Source organism: Chionomys nivalis, chromosome 1 (genome assembly GCF_950005125.1).
Source record: "Chionomys nivalis chromosome 1, mChiNiv1.1, whole genome shotgun sequence".
Taxonomy (NCBI): domain Eukaryota; kingdom Metazoa; phylum Chordata; class Mammalia; order Rodentia; family Cricetidae; genus Chionomys; species Chionomys nivalis.
Window position 1 is genome coordinate 23,709,448 of NC_080086.1, and position 22,620 is coordinate 23,732,067.

Here is a 22,620-nt window from a genome sequence, read left to right on the forward strand (position 1 = left end):
AATGATTGCACTAAGTGGCTCAAAGTAAACCTTTCATCAGCCTGGTAACCATACAATGGGAGAAAAAAAAAAACAAAACAAAAACCCAAACGACAAGTTCTTGTGTGGGGGTTCAAACCTCAGTTAAACTCTCTTTGCAACTTGGACCAAGCAAATGAACTTTTCTGAGCTCCCTGTCCTCTGACAGAAGACGGAGCAGTGTCATTCGCTTCAGAACTGCTGTGAGGACACACAGGGTGCACACAGCACCTAACGTCACACCCGAGCTCCTCCCTCCCTATTTCCACCAGATCAAACCCGGATGTGCTTGTATGTGCCGAGTCCACCACCCGGGCATGCTCCCTGTCTCACCACTGCTTCTACGAGGTTACTGTTGGGGGAAAAAACAAACTTCTAGCTACACTGGTTTCCATCAGGGCTGGAACCTTCCAGAGCTCCATGAGCAAGAGTCTACACAGTGGCAAGCCCTTGCCTGTGAAGTTTGGGGTGGGGTACCTGAAACATGTGCCACTTCCCACATTCCGCCAGGTAGAACCAGCCCCACTGTGTGTCCGAGGTGTCCATGTCATCCACGTCACTCTCCATCTTCTTGGGAAAGAGTTCCTCTGTCTTGTGAAACATCTTCTGGAAAGCCAGGGAGAGGTGGAGGAGGAAATACCCATTAACGACCAATGTGCTTTCTATGGACCATTCTACTTCATTACCAGGAACCAGATTCCAACGTCTTCCCCACAGTGACACCTGACAGCTATCTGCACAGTGGCCCTGAAGATAAACAACTAAAATGTTAGGCTGATGATCCTCCTTGGGTGGGATAAATCAGTGCCCATGAAGCCCCAAGTAGTAGTTCAACATTCGTTTGTGAATTTGTCAGGCACCCCTGCATCACAACTACTGCAGATCAGATGTATCTGCTTTTCTATTTCCAATAGTCATCTTGTTTAATGGCATAAAGAGACATTTCTACAATATGTGAGGCCTTTAAAAAAAGCTATAACAGTAAAGAATAATATAATAAAGTTTTAGTTAAAATATATCTATACTTTGCTTTCATAAACACATGGATATGCACATGAGTATGTACATGCACACATGTACACAGGACAGAAGTTTGAGGAGATAAGAAGCTGTCATAGTGTCCTCTAAGCACTAAGATGCTCAGAGTATAATGACAGCAGTGACAAGAATCTGGCTCTTACTAGGTGTCAAGTGTTGGTCTAGGAACTATAGGGATAACTTATTTAGGCTTAACAACAACCTATACGATACAGGTACTCCTGATATAAATTAGGGAACTGAGGCAGAGTGGTCACACAAGGGGGAAGTTAAGCTCAGGCAGAATGGCCTCAGGATCTGTACAATGTAGGTCACACATTACATTGTTTTATGCTTCATGACCAATAAGTTTTATAATGTTGACTAGAGCATTAACTCATATATACCTAATCTTTGAAAAAAAAAAACAAACTGATGTTCTTGGGTGGAAATTGTGATAAAGTCACCAGAAAAGGGACCAAGTGGTTAATTTAATTTCACTTGCAATTTGACTTCCTATCATCATTCTCTAAAGGTTCTTAAATAATTCATTTAAATTTGTACAACTAGTCCAGTCTATTGTCATACCACCCTGAACATGCCTGATCTCCAAAGCTGAGAAGGGTCAGACCTTGTTAGTACTTGGATGGGTGATATCCAGTCTAGACTACAACAGACAAGCTCTGGAGCTTCTTACAAAGGGAATGTAGAAAAAACAAAGCACTTTCTGGGCACAGTATCTCACGCCTTTAATTCCAGCACTTGGGAGGCAGAGGCAGGTGGATCTCTGCGGCTCAAGGCCAGCATAGTCTACACAGTGAGTTCCAGGTGAGTCAGGGCTATATAGAGAGACCCTGCCTCAAAATTAATTAACTAAATTTGTACAACTAGCATATGACTTGCTAAAAGGTCACAGTACTTATGTTGAAGACTTGTTGGCCCATCACACTTTTATCCTCGACATTCTTTACCTTCCTTTTCCAGAGTTAACCAATGCTATCACTTTACAATGCATCTCTCAGGGGTGTGATGCATATGAGTGTGTTGTAGGATCTTGTATATACACATCTACACTGGCAATATGGCTAGAACACAATCCCTTATACCTTTGATTGTTTTTAACAAAGAATCTGTACTTCCTGATAAACTGAAAAATATTTGTAAGCCACTGTATAAAATGTAGGGGCTGTGTAACCCAGGATAAGTTCCCATTATTTTGTCTAGGCCACATTCTCCCACACAGCAGAAACTAAAGTTCCTTCCTCACTTGGGGTTGGGATGAATACCTGAACTCCGTGAAGGGGCTAGTTAATTTTGATTTTTTCATTCATGTCCAGCAGCTTTCCAAGGAATACTTTTCTGATTATGTCCTTGTTTTCACTCCTTCATGTTTTACAAGTTGACTAGCTGTTGAGAACAACAACAACAACACCAGAACAGCCTGGACCGAGCTCCAGGTTAGAACACACTATTTACCTTCTGTGCCTTAAGTGGATAATAAGATGATGACTCAAAATGTAAACTCAGCTGTGCCGTTAACTAGTCCGGACATTCACTCTCCTCTCCCAGCACTCCTCATACTGGTTGGCCATTTCACTGTGAAGGAATAAGAAAGCAAGCCAGGGAACACAGGCTTAGTTTTTGTTTGGGAAACACCCTGAAAAATTGGAAAGACAAGCTTGAAGCAAATAGCTAAGACAGAACTGGGCTGTGGGTTCTGGATTTTCTCTATCAGAAAAGGGACAGGCAACAGAAAGTTCCCTCTATGGCTACAGCAGTGTGCTCTGTCCCTGAGCTGTCACTGCAGGCCCGTCTACACGCAGGCACTGGAGCCCAAGTCCCAGCTCCTGAGGCTGAGACAGGACCATCACTTGAGTCCAGTTCAAGGCCAATCTGAGAAACACAGTGAAACCTGAGGGAGAAAGGAAAAAGGGAGGAAGGAGAAGAAAACAGAAAAAGGGGTAGGGAAAAGAGGAAGCGAGAGAGGAAAGGAGGGAGAGAAAGAGAGAGAGGAACTCTGTGATCAATAGCTCTGACTGAGTTTTAACTAGCGAGGCCAGTTCTTGGTCACACTTTACACTATTTTTTCCCTCTATAGTCTCATGTACAGGAGAGAGAAGTCATTACTTTCCAGTTAAAGCAGGGAAAATACAAAGTAGAAAATAATATAATATTTTGTCTACAATCAGGGTGTGCACGTACAGTACAGAGAAGATTAAAGAAGCCCTGAGGCCTGCTGGGGTCCCATCTCCCTCCAGGTGTCCACCTCTCGGCCTCATTTCCACCTTCGCTGCCAAGCTTCACAGATGCGCTGGCTTTCTTTCAAACAATTCATTTTATATCATAACAGCCACAGCATCTTCTATAGTGTGCTTCCTCTCCAAAGGAATGGCTATTTTGTATAATTTGGCTCAAAGAGAAAACTGGCTTAAATAAAATAATTTAGAATGCTGTCGCTATAGTAATGATGGCTCACTCTAGTTAGGACACACCGACAGGAAGTCAAAAGAACACGTGCAAGTTATCCAAGACGGAGAAGGCACTTAATGCACGTTAGAAAGGGCCAGTTCGGTTACAATGCCATATTTGGCCTGACTTTCCTCTTTCTAACTGGGAAGAAACAACTCTTCCTATACAAAAGGCTGCCAAGGAGAAACAGCCAGCACCAAGTGGCAAAGCATCCTTCTCATTTTCAAATGTGCATACAGGTGGAGTCCATCTCTAAGGCCATCTGTACTAACGAAGATCTGTAATCACAGCACCTGGGAACATTCCAACTGAAAAGTAACAGGAAAGATGAGTTCAGAGTCAAATCCTGGTCCATATCCTGGAACACAATGCTGCATTCTAGACTTATCATTTCTAGTGAGAGTACTACTACATAGTTATTAACATAAGCATACTTGAGGAAGTCATACTTGGAGATAAAGGCATCTTTGCCTCTCTATAAAGAATCAGCACTGAGTCTCATGGGCTGAGGCAGGATAAGGCAAGTTCAAGGCAAGCATGGGTATTTTAGGAGACACTGTCTCAAAACATACACATGTACATGCACATACACAAAGAAACATTTTGTTTATTGCATTTTTGTGAGCATGTATGTGCCACAGCACACATATGTCATGGCACATATGGGGGGGTCATTAGACAACTTTTGGAAGTCAGTTCTCTGTTTTTATCCCAGGGATGGAACTCAGGTCATCAGGGGTGTAGGGGTGTGTGTGTGTGTGTGTGTGTGTGTGTGTGTATGCACATGCATATGTTTCCAAAATCTGCTACAAAGCTGGTAAGGGGTGGATCTTCCAGACTAACAGGATAAGAAACTCTGGAAGTGGACCTTCTTCCCAGAAGATCAGCCTTTCAACTAGTAAAACTCTTCAAAATCGTTTAACTCTGGAGCGTATGCTTAGGGGGTCTGCAAATGATGGAATACACACAAGAAATGTCCTGCTGGCTCTTCTGTGTGTGGCCAAAGATGGGGCCCCTGTATCCCAGGTTGAGGAAGGGCAGGCTGCTGGTATTCCTCATCCCCCTCAGTCCATGAGGCAGAAGTTCTATTCTGGACAAACAACAGAAAACAAACTCCCTCTCCCACCCAGAGTCCACTTCTAGGGCTGCTAACTCCCTCATCTAGTGTCCTCTCAAGGAGTAGAATGTCACCTTAGGAAAAGAGGGCTTCCACCTGAACTGCAGATACCCTGACACAGGATCTCTGCCCAAGGGCAAATGGACACAAGGAATGAAGGCCACATTGCAGCCTGAGAGAGCAGCTCTATTTGGAAGAGACAACAGAGGACCCGAGACTAAGGGAATTCAGAGAAACAGTGGTCAGCTTCATGAAAACCAGGGAAAGTGAGGCGTGGGCAGAAGTGGAGTGGGCAGAAATGGAGTGGGCAGAAGTGGAGTGGGCAGAAGTGGAGTGGACAGAAGTGGCAGAGAAGAGGAGACAGCAGGGAAGAGGCCTCTTGATCAGTCACTGCTTGACATGAAAGGGCTGTTAACAGCACTAAGCTTGTACCCATCTAGGAACAAACAGAGCAAGACACTGGACAGACCTGAAAATGCTCCCACATGACAGATGTGCCCATCAACACAGGAAGAAACATGAGGCGGGCAAAGGGCTTTAACATCACTGCTGATAAACATTGACTACACAGGAAGTTACTCTGGCTCATGGACAAAGGCTGTGAAGCAGGAGTTGATTTTTTTTAATTTTTAAAATTTTGTTTATTTATTTAGTGTGTGCATATACCTGCACATGTGTGCCATGGCTCAAATGCTCATGGCTCAGAGAGCAACTTTCAAGAGTCACTTCTCTCCTTCCACCAAGTGCCTCCCGAGGGTAAACGTCACCTTGGCAGCCTTTTCACCGATCCCAAGAATTCATTCTATAAGTTAGCTTACACATAACAGGTTTCATTATGGCATTCTCATAGCCCAGTCACCCTCAGCAGTGTGGAAGACGATAAGCCCACCATCATGTCCTCTCAGGAGTGATCCAAAAGAGAGACCTCTGCCAGGCAGTGGTGGCACACATCAATAACCAGCACTCAGGAGGCAGAGGCAGGCAGATCTCTGTAAGTTTGAGGTCAGCCTGGTCCACAGAGCTGTTACTCAGAAAAACCCTGTCTTGAAAAACCAAGGGGGGGGGACCTACTTCTGGATAAATATTAATATAGCACCGCCCCCCCCCCAAAAAACCCAAACCTTACTCAACCATAACAGCAGCCTCTGAAGAGTTAAAGCCTGACTACCTAGGAGACCCAGCACAGCTTTCAACCCATAACTTGTCAACCTGTCAACCTAGAAGTGCTGCCCGAGCAGTGAGGACAAGAGGAGAACAGTGTGAAGAAGGCTACATTCATATGTAAGTTCAGCCAAGTAACCAAAACACAGAGTGATGGAGTCCGAGCTATGGCAGCCACCAAAAGAGGTCAGATCAATAAAATAAAATAACTATTTTTAGAGACGAACATGGTATTATTTGTCCATGATCCCATTGTTATGGTAAATGTAAAATGCGTGGATCCCCAAGTGGCTGCATGCAGCAGGCCATGAGACCATGCAGCAGGTCCCTGAGTGGCTGCAGCAGGCCACAAGTCCCAGACAGGGAGCCACATGGTGGGTGAGAGACCTCGATGGGGCAGCCAGTTCCACGAGGAGAGACAGACAGATGGGCATGCCATGAGACCACGCTGCAGGTCTCTGAAGGTGGCTGGTCCCTGGCAGGGAGCCACACAGTGGGCGAGAGACAAAGACATGGATAGGCACATCATGCAGAGTGAGGTTGGATGTTTATTTAGTGGGTGATAGAGGGGAAAGGGAAGAAGGGGAGATGGGGAGAAGAGGAGAGAGAGAGAGAGAGAGAGAGAGAGAGAGAGAGAGAGAGAGAGAGAGAGAGAGAGAGAAACAGAAACGGGGAAAGGGAAGGGGAAAAATGGGGAGAAAGGAGAGACAGAAGCTGCCTCTTAGAGGGAGACAGAAAAGGGGACTCAGGCTGGAAGCTGAAGATCAGTTTGCCTTGGCAGACAGGGGAGGGAGTGGGCATGGCTTGTCTCTTAAAGGGACAGAGCAGACCATTACACCCATTACTTAAGTAGCAGAGGCAGGAGGATCACTGAGTTCAATGTACAAGGAGGTTCTGTCTCAAACAAATTAATTACTTTAATTGAATACCCAGGTTTCCACAAACATACACAAAAAGGAATATATGAGACCAAAATCAGGGCAATTAAAACTGAAAATGTCTAACCAAATAGATACCATCCCTAAAGAGATGGTGACTATGCATGATGGTGCATGTCTTTCATCCTTGAGCCTGAGGTACAAAGTTCACAAGTTCAAGGCCAACCTGGGCTAAGAAACAAGCTCCAGGTTAGCCTGGACTACAAAAAAACTTTATTAATTAATTAGCTAAAATTAAAGAGACAGTGTAATAGTGGCCATTCCTTTGAAACTGCCCTTTGCATGGTAGCACCTACCTGCAATTTTAGCATTAAGGATACCAGAGGTAGAAGGATTAGTTTGGAGCCAGCCTCGGCTACACAGCCAGATCTTGTGTTCAGATGGTACCTACACCTCTGGGCATTCCTGCTTCAGGGTGAATGACTTTTTGGTACTCAGAAGTTTTTGAAATTGTAGATGTTTATTACAGAACAAGGATAAAGAATGCAATCACCAAAGGGGGGAAAAAAGCAAAAAGCACAGGGAATAAAGTCCAGAGGAAATCGTGGGCAAGCACCACAGTGTCCCTTCCAGGACACAGCACACAGCTGCTTCTCAGTAAACACCGCAGCCGTGAGAGGTCACCTGAGCTGAGGGACAGGATTTCTACTGAGAATCACAGGCATTGGCACACAGTACCCACGGGACTGAACTGCATGAAGTTCCATATCCCGAGGGAAAAGAGACATTCCCCTGAAGCACTCCAGCATAAATATCTGGACAAATTGCTGTGGCAAGGCCCAGGGCCTCAGGCATGTACTGTGCTTCTCTAGAGGCAAACATTTCCAAAGCTCGCTCCCTGAAGTTCCAGACTACGACAGAGACAAGCTTGTAATTTGCCTTGCTGCACAGAGTGAGTTCCCTTCTATCCCATGTTGCCCATAGTTTTTTTTTTAATTTATTTATTTATTTATTTTTTATTCTTTTTTAATTAAAATTTCCACCTGCTCCCCGTTTCCCATTTCCCTCCCCTCCTCCCAAATATTGCCCCCTCCCCCCACTCCCCTCCCCCTATCCCCACTCCTCTTCTCCTCCCCCCACACCATTCCCCCTCCCTCTCGATACTGAAGAGCAGTCCAAATTCTCTGCCCTGCGGGAAGACGAAGGTCTTCTATCTACGTCCAGGAAGGTGAGCTTCTAAACAGGCTAAGCTCCCACAAAGCCAGTTCATGTATTAGGATTGAAACCTAGTGCCATTGTCCTTGGCTTCTCATCAGTCTTCATTGACCACCATGCTCAGAGAGTCCGGAATAAACCCATGCTTATTCAGTCCCAGACCAGCTGGCCTTGGTGGGCTCCTAATAAATCAGTTCCACTGTCACAGTGGGTGGGTGCATCCCTCGTGGTCCTGATTTTTTGCTCTTGTTCTCCCTCCTTCTGCTCCTCATTTGGACCTTAAGAGCTCAGACCGTTGCTCCAAATTGAGAATCTGTCTCTACCTCGATCCATCGCCAGATGAAGGTTCTAAGGTGATATGCAAGATATTCATCAGTATAGGATAGGAGTTGCCCATAGTTTTAAAGAACCCCAACCTACAACTTCAAGGCCCAAATACTCTTCTTTTGAGATAGGGTCTCATTCAGTTCAGACTAGCTTCAAACTCACTATATTGTTAAGGACAACCTTGAACTCCTGATCCTCTTGCCTCCATTTTACCAGCCTAGAGGTTATATGCATGTACCATCATGTCCAGTTAGGTAGTTTTGGAAACCCAAGGCCTTGTGCATGCAGGGATGAACTCTAGCAGTGAGTTCTGCCCAGTCCCCAGTCCAATTTTAATGCTGAGATCAGGTTTTCATCCCTGCCTCTGTGTTACCTTTCTCTACACTGAAACAGTCCAGAAATGACTGGAGAATCCATTTGCTCCTATGCTTGACACACACCCGAAGCTGTGTAATAGCACAAGGTCATTTAATTTGACAACCGACAGAGCACTACAGAGCATTCAAAGTTGTGTTTGATCTTCAGTACAAGTCACCTCCCGGGCAAGCAAACATAATCCACACTTATGACAGAGGACGTCCTACTTTAGTAAAACCTCAGTGGTGAAAAAACATTGAAGCACCTGGGTCTAACCTACATCCTGGGCTAACCAGAGTCAAGTCAGACATGGGCACCTTCCAAGAGGCTGCAAAAATGCCCTTTTCAATTATAAACAGCCTAATTTGAAAACTATTCCTGTATTATCTAAAATGTAAAAATAGTAATATAAACCAGACAGGATTACATACATGTGTAAACACAGAACTTGAGAGGCTGAAACAGGAGGTCTGCCATGAATCTGAGACCAGCCTGAGCAACAAAGATTCTTTTTCAAAATGAAAGCAAAGGACAACAATCACATAATGCTGTTATTTACTGGCATGCAAAAGGTTTGCAGAGTCCTTTTCTGAGACTTGCATCTACTTTTGTAATTTCAAGGGCTAATACTTAATGCCCAGCTCCCTCCATGACTATAGTACTTGATACCCCCACAGGCACTTGCAACCCGACTCTGGTTAGAAGTCCAGCATTTGGAAGGTTCAAGGACACAGTCTTGTAACTGTAGCAAACAGCAGCTATGAGAGCAAGCAAGCATCCCAAAGAAGAAGCAGAAAGGATAATCGGAACTAAGCTTGGTCCTTTCTTGCAAGACCTCAAGGGGCCTCATGGGAACTTCCTCATGCCTCCCAGAGACCTAAGAACCTTCTATTAAGCTCTACCTCTTAAAAAGGATCCGCTATATCCAAATAGCATTAAGGGACTAAGAGATATATTTCTTGATGGCAGACATATGGGGGCCATGATTATGTCATAAATGTAGCACGATTAATAAAAGCCCAGAGACAGAAATTGGGGTTCGACCTGAAGGTCAAAAAAGCAAAACAGCTAGCCACTGGCTCTTACCTCTACTGTGGATGCCCCAAAATGTGAGCCTGTTTCTATGCTGACCAAAGGCCAGAGAATTGGACCTTACCTCTATTCCTTCAAGTTATTGTGTTTCTATCTCAAAGGTCCCACCTAGATTTAGAACAGACTTCTGCTCTCTCAAGGTTATTGTCAACAGGTGTGGCTAACATCCAGCCTTTGTATTTCAGGAATAGAGTAGATGTGTTTCTACTCCAAAGAAAAGTCTAAGGCTCCGACTAAGGGTCACTAAGGGTTTGTGGAGATAATTTGGGATTTCACCCAAGGAGTGGTTTACTTACAGAATGTTTTGGTCTAGGGTATGAGCGTGAGTTCTTTTGTTCTAACAACAGAATGTTTAACTGTGTGCTTAGCCCACGACCTTCAACTGGTCCGTTCATTTCCTTGTATCTTGTTAATACAGTTTTTTTTTTTTTTTCCTTACTCCTACATTTTGGGATCAAGGATATTTTAAGCAATTAAAACTTAAACACGGGTGATTTTAGTATTCACTAAAACTCCCTCCTGGTACTATTCTATATATTTCTGTTTTATTTTTAAGTGTGTCTTTGTATTTTTTGTATCTCTAAATCACGACACCCCTACCCTAGCAAGAGATATTTTTATAGAGGCCGGTCTCTGACACTCTACGTCAATCCGAAATGACAATCCTGCCTCCAGGAATCTCAGAATGAGACTGAGAGCTGTCTCCTTCCATTTTATAATCCTCTCTAGTTCTGGGACTAAGTGTGTGTACCACTGCCACCTGGTTTCTATGGCAAACTAGTGTGGCTACAGGGATTAAAGGTGCGTGTCATTGCTGCCTGGTCTGTAAAGCTGGCCAGTGTGGCTATTTTACTTTTCCTCAGGCAAGCTTTATTTATTAAAATACAGATGAAGTGCCACTGCGTTAATAATAAAGTTGGAGAACTTCCAAGATGGTGCCTTCCTCCCTAATCTCCTGACCTGAGACAAAAGCCGGGCAGCTTAAAACAAAGGTCTTGTGGGCTTTTTCTCCTATCCAAAGGCCCATGATGACAGCAGTACTGGCTCAACAAGTTCAAGATCAATAGACGTGTCACACAAGAGCTGTGGACCAATCAGTCATCATGTCTTTCCTCAGATCCTAAATTAGAGAAGACCCTTCAAGGACTTCAAAACACCACAGCCCTAAAGGACTTTGGCTACCCAAGGACCCTTCTGCTTTGTGGAGAACCTTTCTCTCTGTGTGCTTGCTGAATGTGTTTCCTCGCCATGAATAAAGTCTTTCTTTAACACTAATTGCATCTGCTTCTCTCTGTCAGATTTTCCCTCTGCTACCTGTTGAGTTTGAGATTTTTCTTGCCTTTAAATTCTTTAACTGGCATAGAAAATGAACCCAATCAATTTCTAGAAGGGACCAAGTTTTTAACACATGAAACTTTGGGGGGGGGGGGCAAACACAGTATGACCTCATCCAAACTGTATTTGTAATGATCTGTCCTGTCCCTTTAAGAGACAAGCCACGCCCACTCCCATCTGCCAGGCAAGCTGATCTTCAGCTTCCAGCCTGAGTCTTCCCTTTTTCCATCTTGCTCTTGAAGAGGCAGCTTCTGTCTCTCCCTACTTCTCCCCTCCCCCCCTCTTCTTCCCTGCTCCCTCTCCCTTCCATAACCCACTAATAAATATCCAACCTCACTTGGCATGGCCAGCCTATCCATGTCTCTGTCTCTCACCAGCAGTGCAGCTCCCTGCCTGGGACTGGCTGTTCTAGGGCCCTGCTGCCTGCCCGTTTGGGGACCTGTGCATGGTCTTATGACCCGCTGCCCACTGCAGCCACTCAGGAACCTGCAGCATTTTACATAATCCATTACAATATCAACACATTAAACTTGTTTGATCCAAAAGAAAACTCCTGGGCTGAGGACACAGCTTAGTGGTAGAGCACGGTCTAGTATGAGGAGTTTTGGGTTCAATCCCTAGCCATCTGGCATCCATCCTACAAAGTGTAGCTCCTAACATGATAAGCCTTGGGTTCAATTTCTAGCCATCTGGCATCCATCATACTACAAAAACATTTTCTCCTCTGCTCTGTGGTCCAGGCTCTGAACCTGCCTCTTCACAACCTCATGGCTCCTCTTTGTTCATGTTCTGCTGCTCCTGGGAAAGCTTACTTCAAGTTTAGTAGCTTAAAACAAGATTTCTCCAATTTGAGAAGCTAAGCCAACAACCTTGGCTTGAAGTCCCTCCCTTCACCTCCAAAGCAAGGACACTGGACCTCCTTGATGTTGCTTTGCTCAATGTCATGGTTGTAATGATCTGTCCTGTCCCTTTAAGAGACAAGCCACGCCTACTCCCCCCTCGGCTGAGGCAAGCTGATCTTCAGCTTCCAGTCTGAATCCCTTCCCTTTCTGTCTCCCTCTCAAAGAGGCAGCTTCTGTCTCTCCCTTCTCCCCACTTCTCCTCTTTCTCCCTTCTGTTTCTCTCTCTCTCTCTTTTTCCCCTTCTCCCCATTCTCCTCTATAACCCACTAAATAAATATCCAACCTCACTCTGCATGGCGTGCCTATCCATGTCTCTTTTCTCTCGCCCACCATGTGGTTTCCTGCCCAGGAGACCTGCAGCGTGGTCTCATGGCATGCCCATCTATCTGTCTCTCCTCATGAAACTGGCTGCCCCATCGAGGTCTCTCACCCACCATGTGGGTCTCTGCCTGGGACTTGTGGCCTGCTGCAGCCACTCAGGGAACTGAGCCATCCCTGCCTGGGACTAGCTGGTCTCGGGACCTGCTGCCTGCCACCACTTCAGGGACTTGCGGCATGGTCTCATGGCCTGCTGCCCACTGCAGCCACTTGGGGATCCACAGCATTTTACTTTCACCATTACAATGGTACTTCCTTGTTCCCAACTTTAACTTGGAAGGCCCCTTGTGATTGATTACATCAGGCTGCCCTGAATCATACAAGCTAAATCTCCCTATTTGTCCTAGTTTTGTTTCTCTTGTTTCAATAAACACCATGATCAAAAGCAACCTGGGGAGGAAAGGATTTATTTTATCTTACAGCTGACAGTCCATCCTGAGAGAGGGCAAGATAAGAATTTGAAGCAGAAATCATGGAGGAACACTGTTTTATTGGCTTGTTCCCAGGCTCACATCCAATTACCTTTTTTATACAGCCCAGGCCTGCCTGGCTAGGGACAGCACTGCCCACAGTGGGCTGGGTGCTCTTCATCATTTAGGAATCAAGAAAATGCCCCACAGATCTATCTGATGGAGGAGATGCTTCAATGAAGGCTCCCTCTTTCCAAGTGTGTCAAACTGACAACCAAGAATAGCTATCACACTATCACAGGAAACTGACGGAATTTTCTTTCAGCATGCAGCTGAAAACTCCAGTCATGTTCCATAGAGCCAGGCACAGCCTGGCTTCCTCTTACTGACCCTACTTCCTGTTTCCCTGTGTTCCTGCTTTACAGACTTGCCTGGTGCTTAACTATCCTGTCCCATTCAGCCTCAAACGCATTGCTGTTGCCACTCCCACTGTACCACCTCCTGAACAACCTTCATCAGGCCAGCTCTTAATCAGTTTTCAGTATCTCTAAAAGTCACCACATTCACACAGTGACCTCCCTGACTTCTCAGCCTACCCCCAAGTTCTTCTTACACTGTCATTCTTTCTCCTTCATAGTTTTTACATTATTGGAGTTAGGGTTCATCTGTGTGGTTATTTATGCTAGGTCTACCTATTTACATCACACTGCAAACCTATAAGGGGCAAATACAAAACCGTCACGCTCACCAACTGGTTGCTGGGTCAAAAAGTAAACAAATAATAAGTGTCAACAAGGGTTATCTTAACAACATATTTAGTTTGTGAAGTGTGAGTTAAATAAACCAAAGATTTCAGTGTTAGCATTTTAGGCCCAGTGGGTCACTCAACCAGGTGTCCACTTATAGCTTCAAATCTCTACCACAAACCCCAGTCCTCTGCCTGCAGCCCAAACCTGCCACCCCTCCTATGTAAGTGGAGGCTGTTTGTTTATTTCCTGGCCACCCTGACCCCAAAAAAATCACACAGAAATCGTATTAATTACAATACTGTTTGGCCAATAGCTTAAGCATTCACTGGGGGGGGGGGGAGATGGGTTTTGAGGTTTCTAAAGCCTGTTCCAGGTCTCTCTCTACCCACCTACATTTCAGGATGTAAAATCTGAGCTACTGCTCCATCACCTGCTTACATGCCACCAAATTCCCGACCATGATGAAAATGAACTAAACCTCTGAAACTGTAAGCAAGCCCCCAAATGACTGCTTTCTTTTGTAGAGTTGCCTTGTTCATGGTATCTCTTCACAGCAGTAGAAAGGTGACTAAGACAACCCCTCCATCTTTAGTCTTGGAAGTACTTCCTCCATGTCTCAGTATCTGACATCCACGCTCCATTTCATGGGCTTGGGTCACTTTGTCTGCTTTGTTCTTCTCATGTCAGTTACTTCAACAGGTCTTCCCAGCATGCCAGTCACCCTCAGATCCCACCTTCTTCTCACAAGTCACACTGCATCCAGTGAGTGACCTCATGGGGCAGACAGGCTCTGACTCAGTTCATGTTTGCACTCCTCCCTTCAAGTGTCAGAACCATGCTTAGTAAGTAGGAAACACTTCCTGAGGACTTGCTGGGTGAAATGAACCAGTGACCAAGGATTTAGTTCCATCAAAGGGACAAGCAGCGAGAGAGGTCAAGACTAAAGATGACCCTAAGCAGGCATGTTCACAGAATAGCCTCAGAGCTTGCCAAAAAGGATGTGCTAAAGGAAAAAAAAAATCAAAGATGGGATATTTCAGGAGGGCATGCAGCTTAGCCCAGAACTATAATTGAAAACAAATCTCAGAAAAGGAGGATGGCTCTGTCAATAAAGGCACTTGCCACCACGCCTGACAACCTGAGTTCAATCCCCAGAAGTCACATACATGCTCAGGGGAGAGAAATGAAAATAAAAAGGGAAAATAGAAGAAAATCAGTGAGGATACAGTACCGGGAACAATGAAAAGGAAGGTTTGAAGGGAAATCTGTAATTGGCATCCAAGTTGCTGGATCAACCTAAGGTACCTAGGGTACCACTGTATGTGGTGATTCAGAGATTCTTGGAGACTTCCTGGAAAGCAGTGTTGGCAGAAGCCAGACTGCAGGAATGGACTATGGCTAAGAATGACAAGTATGTGGTCATTCTCCTCAAGCAGACTGACAGGAGAGAGACAAAAATCACAGTTTCAAGGAAGTGAGAAGCAGATGTGAATAAAAAGTAACAGAAAAGGTGGCTCTGCAGACAAAGTAGGGACTGACATCCGAAAGCCAGCACTGTCCTGGGATCAAGATGGAACAGAAAGAGGGCTTAGCTCTGAAGACAACTATGGCGTCATTTTGGGAAAACCGTTTGCTCTCCCTGAGCCAACTCAGATTATTCTGACAATATGAATCAATAAACAGAAATGACTTTTGGGAGAATTTAACAATTTCTATAAAGACATTGCCAGTGTAATAAACCGTGTACTCTTGCAGTAATCTGAATGAAAACATGTTCATTCTGAGGAGCACTACTAGGCAGTGTGGCCTTGTTGGAGTAGGTGTGGCCTTGCTGGAGGAAGTGTGTCATGGGGGTGAACTTTGAGGTTTCAGATGTTCAAGACAGACCCAGTGTGTCTCTCTCTTTCTGCTGCCTGCTCATCCGGATTTAGAACTCTCCTTCTCCAGTAATATGTCTGTCTGTGCGCCTCCACACTTCCCGTCATGGACTAGATGGACTAAACCTCTGCAAAGTCAACCCCAATCAAATGCTTTCCTTCCCAAGAGTTGCCGTGGTCAGGGTGTCTCTTTACAGAAATAGAACTCTCACTAAGACAACTCTCAAACAAATGTGTTACTTTTCAATCCTCTTCATCTATGTGACAATTCCAGGGAAATATTTACTCCATTCCCAGCAAAGAGAGAAGACGCAGACAAACAGCTGAGAAAGAAAGGACAGAGTCAGGGTTCAGAGTCAAAGCAGTGACAGCAACCCTCTAACCTTTCCCTCGGGCTGCCATTTTTGTGAGTACTCCTCCTCCTTCCTATGATACCAAGAGCTCACAGAATTGCCTGCTGCCCCGTCAACCTGACCTGCCTGGGCAGAAGGGCAAAAAAAAGCAATGCAGACATTATGTTGTATTCAAAGTAGATGAGTAAAAGGGGGTAACACTTGTTTATCTCTCCTTAGGTACTCATTCTGGGTTGTCACCCCTGGGGCCCAGGAAATACTGCAAAATCTGCAGTACTATTCCATGATGCCTCAGAACATTTGGGAAAAATTTGGGAAACAGTTTTCACAAGGCAGCCATTTTCCCATAGGAGGAAGGAGGATCATTTTCAGGTCACAGGCTGCACCTTTAAGGCCATGGAGACCATCAAAACAAGGGGAAACTAGACAAAATCAGTTCACCATCATTTAACAAAACCTTCCCTCATTACAGAAAGAATTCGGTCAGGAATGCGAATGCTATCCGCACTGATATTTAAGTACACTGTGGTTGGGGGTTTGTTTTCCTCTTCTACTTGGATTTTAAATCTTCCCAGATGTGCATGGCTTAGGGTGATTAATTTTATTCCCTGGCAAAGCTAGACAAGCTATGCAGATACCGCTTCTATCACAAGAAACTCACGGGTATCAGTGGAACCCATAATTGCAAAGTTTACTTAAAATAAAAACGAAATAAAATAAAAGCTAAGTGGTGGGGGCTGGAAAGATGGCTCCATGGTTAAGACACTGGATGCTCTTCCAGAGGACCCGGGTTTGCTTCCCAGCACCCACAGAGCACTCCATGTTCCAGGAGATTCAACACCCTCTTCTGGGGGCATTACATGAATGTGTTGCACAAACATACATGAAGTCAAAACACCCATATACATATAATAAAACACTGTGCCTGTTGACAACATTCAGGTGTTCACAAGAAAAGGAAAAAACAAAAACAACAACAACAACAAAAACCAAACAAAAACAGTACCAGCAGGTAATAAAAGACAACAGCACTCAGCCACATAAGGATGGCAGAGGGGCCAAAAAAAGAACCCAAGGCTGTATGTTCATTATGACTGACAAAAGTCAACTTGCTGGGCAAAACTTAAGACTTACATATGATTCCACAGAAAACTGGGCCTTTTTTTATTACAAAGAAATAGTGACATAACAAACCAAATACAGGAGTCATTCACTACATCCTTTGTAATTCTCCCCAAAGTATAACTGGCCCAATAGTTCAAACATAAGTGTGACCCAGAAGAAAAGATGAACAGGGTAGGCAGAGGCCTCAGAGTGCATTACTGAGCCAGTCACTGTCAAGAACTCAACAAATATTTGTTATGCAACAGGATCTGTCCTCTAGTTGAATATACATTTCACGTTCACAAAGAGATAATTCAGAAGGTTTATAGTACGTGACCTTGAACCATATCGGTGATGGGTATTTGTGGGAAATCAACAGAAAGGGGCTACTAATAAAAACTGACTCCTTATCCATATATGCATGTATAGAAATGGATAGATATAAAACTGAAGAAACGTTAATAGTTAACAGGAAAAGAGTATATGAACATCTATAAGCTAGTTTTATCCCAATGCTAAAGGTTTGGCTAAAATCATATTCAAACAAGTACCTTCCTCTGACCCAAACTGATGACAGTATTCTACTGTACCAATCAAAAACATCTGATGGCTGTCATGATGGGATGGAATCACATATGCACCCGAATCCCGATCAATGGGCTCATTACTACTGGGTACGAACTTTAAAACATCAGGGAATTTTCTGATAGACATAACTGGAAATACATTCCAGAATCAGAAAGAGGGTTATTTCAAGTATAGACAGTGGCAGTTACTAAAAGTCAACTTAATGGTTGGTTAGCCCAGCCTCTGGGGTAGCTTCACATAGTAAGTCCACAGATTTCTTGAAATGCGATTCTGCCAGTCAACTACGAAGTTCTGACGTCAGTGTACATTTTTCTCACTACTATATTCCCATAACAAGAGCTGGATATTCTTGGCATATCCTTATGCGTGGCGTTGGAGTTTGAATGAATGAATAAAAGCAAAGTAGCAAAAAAAAAAAAAAATGCCTGCAGATATAAGAACTACTGAAGGCAAACAAAGAAGGATTCCAGATTATTGTTCTAACCAAGGAAAGAAAACATCCTAGAACGTCATCCACTGAGACTCCGTGCATAAAGAGGATCCGAAACCTCTGTAGCTCCAAAAAAAGGAGAAGCAGCAATGAGGGTGCGGGGCCGAAACAAATTAGCAAATTCGAAAGCCAGTAATTCCAAATCGAAATCAAAATACAAAAAAAAAAATAATAATAATAATAAAAGAAAAAGCGAAGACGGAGAAGCCCCCGGAAGTAAAATCAACAATCGGAAAATGGAAAGCAAAAACGTGGAAGCGACCACGGAACGTTCCCACCGTTCAAAGCCGCTGTACCGCGGCCTGCAGGAGGCCCGAGACCCAGGACGTCCGCGACCCGGAAAGCAAACCCCAAGCCCAAGGCAGCACGGGGGCGAGTTCCCGGGAACGCCTCCCGCGCCTCTCAGGCAACCCCGCCCACTGGGCCCGCCCCGTCCCGCCGGCTACTCACCGGATTCGCTTCCCACATAACGGTGCGAAATCAAGCGGAGAGAGCCTGAGGGAGGGGTTAGCCGCGGGGTCAGTATGGTGGGCGTTTTCCGAGGGTCCCCGGGAGCGAAGGGACCGAAAGGCACCTTTTACGGAAGCCTTCCTCCTCCCCCTCCCCGTCACAAGCTGGCGTCTTCGGACCCTCGAACCTCCCGACTTCCGCCTGGATCTAGCCAATCAGCGGTGGCCCCGCCCACCACACGAGATCGCCCCGCCCCTTCGGAACTTCCGCGCATGTCGTTGCGGGCGGGGCCTTTTCCTGGGTTGTAAAGGAGTTTAAATCCAGCTATCTTCCGCCATCATGAGGGCTTGGCAGGTTGTATTTCCTCCTTGTAGAATGGACGTTTACTAAGATCACCTTATACTGAGTCTAGTGACCCAATGCTAGGCCTGAGGAGCTTCGCTGAACCAATGGCATTTGGATCAAGCTTCAGGCCTCTTTGTTTCCTTCTCTCTCGAAGTATATATCATGATAATTCTACCAAAGGATGTAGCAAGCCTACTTATATCAAGTACTTTGGTGTTTGCAACGGGGGGGGGGGTATGTGAGGTGTTGGCCAGGTGTCTCTGGACTTGGAAGTGAGCACTTGAAGCATGATTAATAAAAACTGAGAGAGAGAAATTGCGGTTCATCCTGAAGATGTGAAAAGCAAAACAGCCAGCCACCGGCTCTTTCCTCGACCTCAGACTGATATGGCAATCCTGCCTCACGGAATCTCAGAATGAGATTGTGTTTTGAGAGCTCTTTCCTCCCGTTTTATAATCCTCTCTAGCGCTGGGATTAAAGGCGTGCACCATCAGATTTCTATGGCAACTAGTGTGGCATTGTGGTTACTGGGATTAAAGGTGTGTGTTACCACCATAACCTGGTCTGTAAGGTTGACCAGTGGAACTGTTTGACTCTCAGTTTTTCAGGCAGTCTTTCTTTATTAAAATACAATTGAAATGCCACTACACACACTGACCTCTATATTATCCCTGTCCTCATGGATTTTAGAAATGAGAGAAGAAAGCAAAAAGTAATTTGGAAATATAAGAAGGTATTGCTCTTCTTCTCTTAATGTTCCTCGCCTTCTTAATCTTCGTCTTCTGTCTTCTTCGTCTTCTTTGCCGCGACTCGAGGGAAAGGAGGACGCAAGACACAACAAAGCTCGGCGCGCAAGGTTTATTGTGGCGTGCAGGAGAGAAGGGAAAAAGAGGGAACAGGCTGCGTTTCAGCCTTTTAAAGGGTCCCCCACGTGCGTGCGTCAAGGGCCACGTTCTGCGCCTGCGCAGCCTTTGCGTGGAACGCTAGGGGCTCCTGGGAAATGTAGTTCCCCAGGCGAGCCACGCTCAGGGGCCTTCTGGGGAATAACAGGTATAACATGAAATTATAGACACCCTGGCAAGTATGGAGGTCTCCAAGCACATTTACCTAGAGTCTCTTGAAAGCTAGGGCCATAAATAAGTACTCACACTAAAATCATGTGGATGAAAAGAACTAAGCCATTTTTGGGGGGGGGGGGAGACTAATTGCTTACATTTTTATAGATTAATTTTTTTCATTTATTTTACATCCAGACTGCAGCTTCCCCTCCCCCTCCTCCCATTCCTGTCCCCCATCTCCCCTCTGCCCCCTCTTCTCAATCCACCCCTTCTCCATCTGTGTTCAGAAAGGGACAGGTCTCCCATGGGTGCCATCAAAGCATGGCATATCGAGTTGAGGTAGGAGTAAGTTCCTCTGCTTGTATTAAGTAAGGCTGGACAAGGCAATCTAACATTAGAAACAGGGTCCCAAAAGCCAGCCAAAGAGTTAGGAACAGGCCTTGCTCCCACTACCAGAGTTCTACAAGTCAGACATACGTAGAGGCCTAGGCTGGTCCCATGCAGGCTCCCTCGCCTTTGGACCATAGTCTTTGAGCTCCCATGAGCAGGCCAGTTGCTTGTGTTTTCCCTTGTGATGACCCTGACCCCTGGCTTCTAAATTCTTCCTCCTTCCTCCTCAACAGAACTCCCCTGGCTCAGCCGAGCTCATGGCTATGGATCTCTGCCTCTGTTTTCATCAGTTACTGGACACAGGCTCTCCAATGACATTTGGGGTAGTTACCAATCTGATTACAGGAGATGGCCAGTTCAGACTATCTCACTATTGCTAGAAGTCTTAGCTGGGGTCATCCTTGTAGATTCATGGGCATTTCTCCTTGCATCAGGTTTCTACCTGACCCCGAAATGCCCCCCATCAAGTCATTTCTTTAATGACTCTCCCGCTCCATTCACCCCTCAGCCCGATCCTCCATGTTCCCACCCCCATGTGTCCCCAGTCTACCCAGGAGATCTCTTCTATTTCTCCTTCCCAGGAAGATCCAGGTTTCCCCTTGTGTCTTCCTTGTTGCCTGGCCTCCAGGACTGTGGATTGTAGCATGGTGATCCTTTACTTTAACAGCTAATAACCACTTACGAGCAAGTAGTGTTTGTCTTTCTGGGTCTTGGTTACCTCACTCAGGATGATCTTATCTAGTTCCTTCCATTTGCCTGCAAATTTCCTAATGTCATTGCTTTTAACAGCCGAATAATACTCCATTATGTAAATATACCGCATTGTCTTTGTCCATTCTTCGGTTTAGGGGCACCTAGGTTGTTTCCAGGTTCTGGCTATTATGAATAATGCTGCTATGAAGATAGTTGAGCAAGTTTCCTTTTGGTAGGATTGAGCAGCCTTGGGTATATGCCCAAGAGTGGTATAGCTGGTTCTTGAGGTAGATTGATTCCCAATTTTCTGAGGAACTGTCATGTTGATTTATAAATTGACTGTACAAGTTTGCCAACAATGTAGGAATGTTCTTCTTGCTCCACATCCTCTCCAGCATAGGCTGTCATTAGTGGTTTTGATTTTGGCCATTCTGAAATGTATAAGATGATATATCAGAGTCGTTTTCATTTGCATTTCCCTGATGGCTAAGGATTCCTTAAGTTTACTTCGGTCACGAGATTCTTCTGTTGAGAATTCTCTGTTTAGATCTGTACACCATTTTTTAATTCAATTATTTAGTTTTTTGATTAGTTTCTTAGACTTATTTATGTATTTTATATATATATGAGTGCTCTATCTGTATGTACACCTGCATGCCCAAAGAGGGCATCAGATCCCATTATAGATGGTTCTTAGTTATCATATGGTTGCTAGAAATTGAACTCAAGACCTCTGGAGAAGCAGCCAATGCTCTTAACCTCTAAGCCATGTCTCCAGCCCCCAATGTCTAGTTTCTTGAGTTCTTTATATATTTTGGAGATTAGACCTCTGTCAGATGTGGAATTGGTGAAGATCTTTCCTTATTCTGTAGGCTGCCATTTTGTCTTGTTGACCGTGTCCTTTGCCTTACAGCAGCTTCTCAGTTTCGGGAGGTTCCCATTATTAATTGTCTATCTCTGTGTCTGTGCTACTGGGGTTTTATTCAGGAAGTTGTCTCCTGTGCCAATGTGTTCAAGGACAGCCGAATTTTTTTTTCTTTTTTTAATTGATATTTATTTATTTTTTTATCAATAACAATAACTTTATTTTCTAACAGGTAATTTTCCTACTGCTTCAGCATTTTCCTCTCAGAAAATCCAAGTTTTAGAACTGGATCACTTGGCCCTTTCTCTTCTTGTCTCCTCCCAGTTCAAAATGCTTGCATCTCTTAATGGCCAGCATCCTCTTGGACCTGCAGTTGGGCTCCACACACTCAAGCCTGAGCACGATCTTCTTTGTGGTTTTGGCCTTCTTCCGGAAAATTGGCTTTGTCTGCCCACAGTAACCACTCTGCTTCCAATCGTAGTGCCGCTTCCTTGGGCGTACAGGGAATCCTTGCCCTTCTTATACTGGGTCACTTTGTGAGGCTGATGCTTGCCACATTTCTTACAGAAAGTCCTTCGAGTTTTGGGTACGTTGACCATCTTTGCAGTAGAGCGTCTACCCGATGGAAATGAGAGGGCTGGCATCCGAAACCGAAAACCCTTTAATTGATATTTATTGAGCTCTACATTTTTCTCCATTCCCCTCTCTGCCTCTCCCCTCCCCCGTTCAACCCTCTCCCAAGGTCCCCATGCTCCCAATTTACTCAGGAGATGTTGTCTTTTTCTACTTCCTACTTCCCATGTAGATTAGATCTACGTAAGTCTCTCTTAGAGTCCTTGTTGTTGTCTAAGTTCTCTGGGATTGTAGTTTGTAGGCTGGCTTTCTTTGCTTTGTGTTTGAAAACCACCTATGAGTGAGTACATGTGATAATTATCTTTCTGTGTCTGGGTTACCTCACTCAAAATAATGTTTTCTAGTTCCA

General features: G+C 44.8%; 1 protein-coding gene and 1 pseudogene across 4 annotated transcripts in view; both read right to left on the reverse strand.

Annotated features, from left to right (window-relative positions):
- Window positions 1-18,468, reverse strand: part of Parp11 (poly(ADP-ribose) polymerase family member 11) — a 38,647-nt gene extending 20,179 nt beyond the window's left edge. For 3 of the 4 annotated variants that reach the window (XR_009057388.1, XM_057774194.1, XM_057774170.1), the window contains exons 1-3: window positions 18,288-18,468; window positions 2,512-2,631; window positions 496-624 (exon numbers count right to left, since the gene is read on the reverse strand). Coding sequence is in view for 3 of the 4 variants with exons in the window: in XM_057774170.1 (XP_057630153.1) it covers window positions 496-621 (126 nt within the window). In the remaining variant the exon portion in view is untranslated. The remainder of the gene's footprint in view (window positions 1-495; window positions 625-2,511; window positions 2,632-18,287) is intronic. The other variant, XM_057774180.1, reaches the window with a different exon arrangement.
- A 3,371-nt stretch (window positions 18,469-21,839) lies between these two features.
- On the reverse strand, window positions 21,840-22,274 carry LOC130887280 (60S ribosomal protein L36a-like; annotated as a pseudogene).
- Window positions 22,275-22,620: the final 346 nt, after the last annotated feature.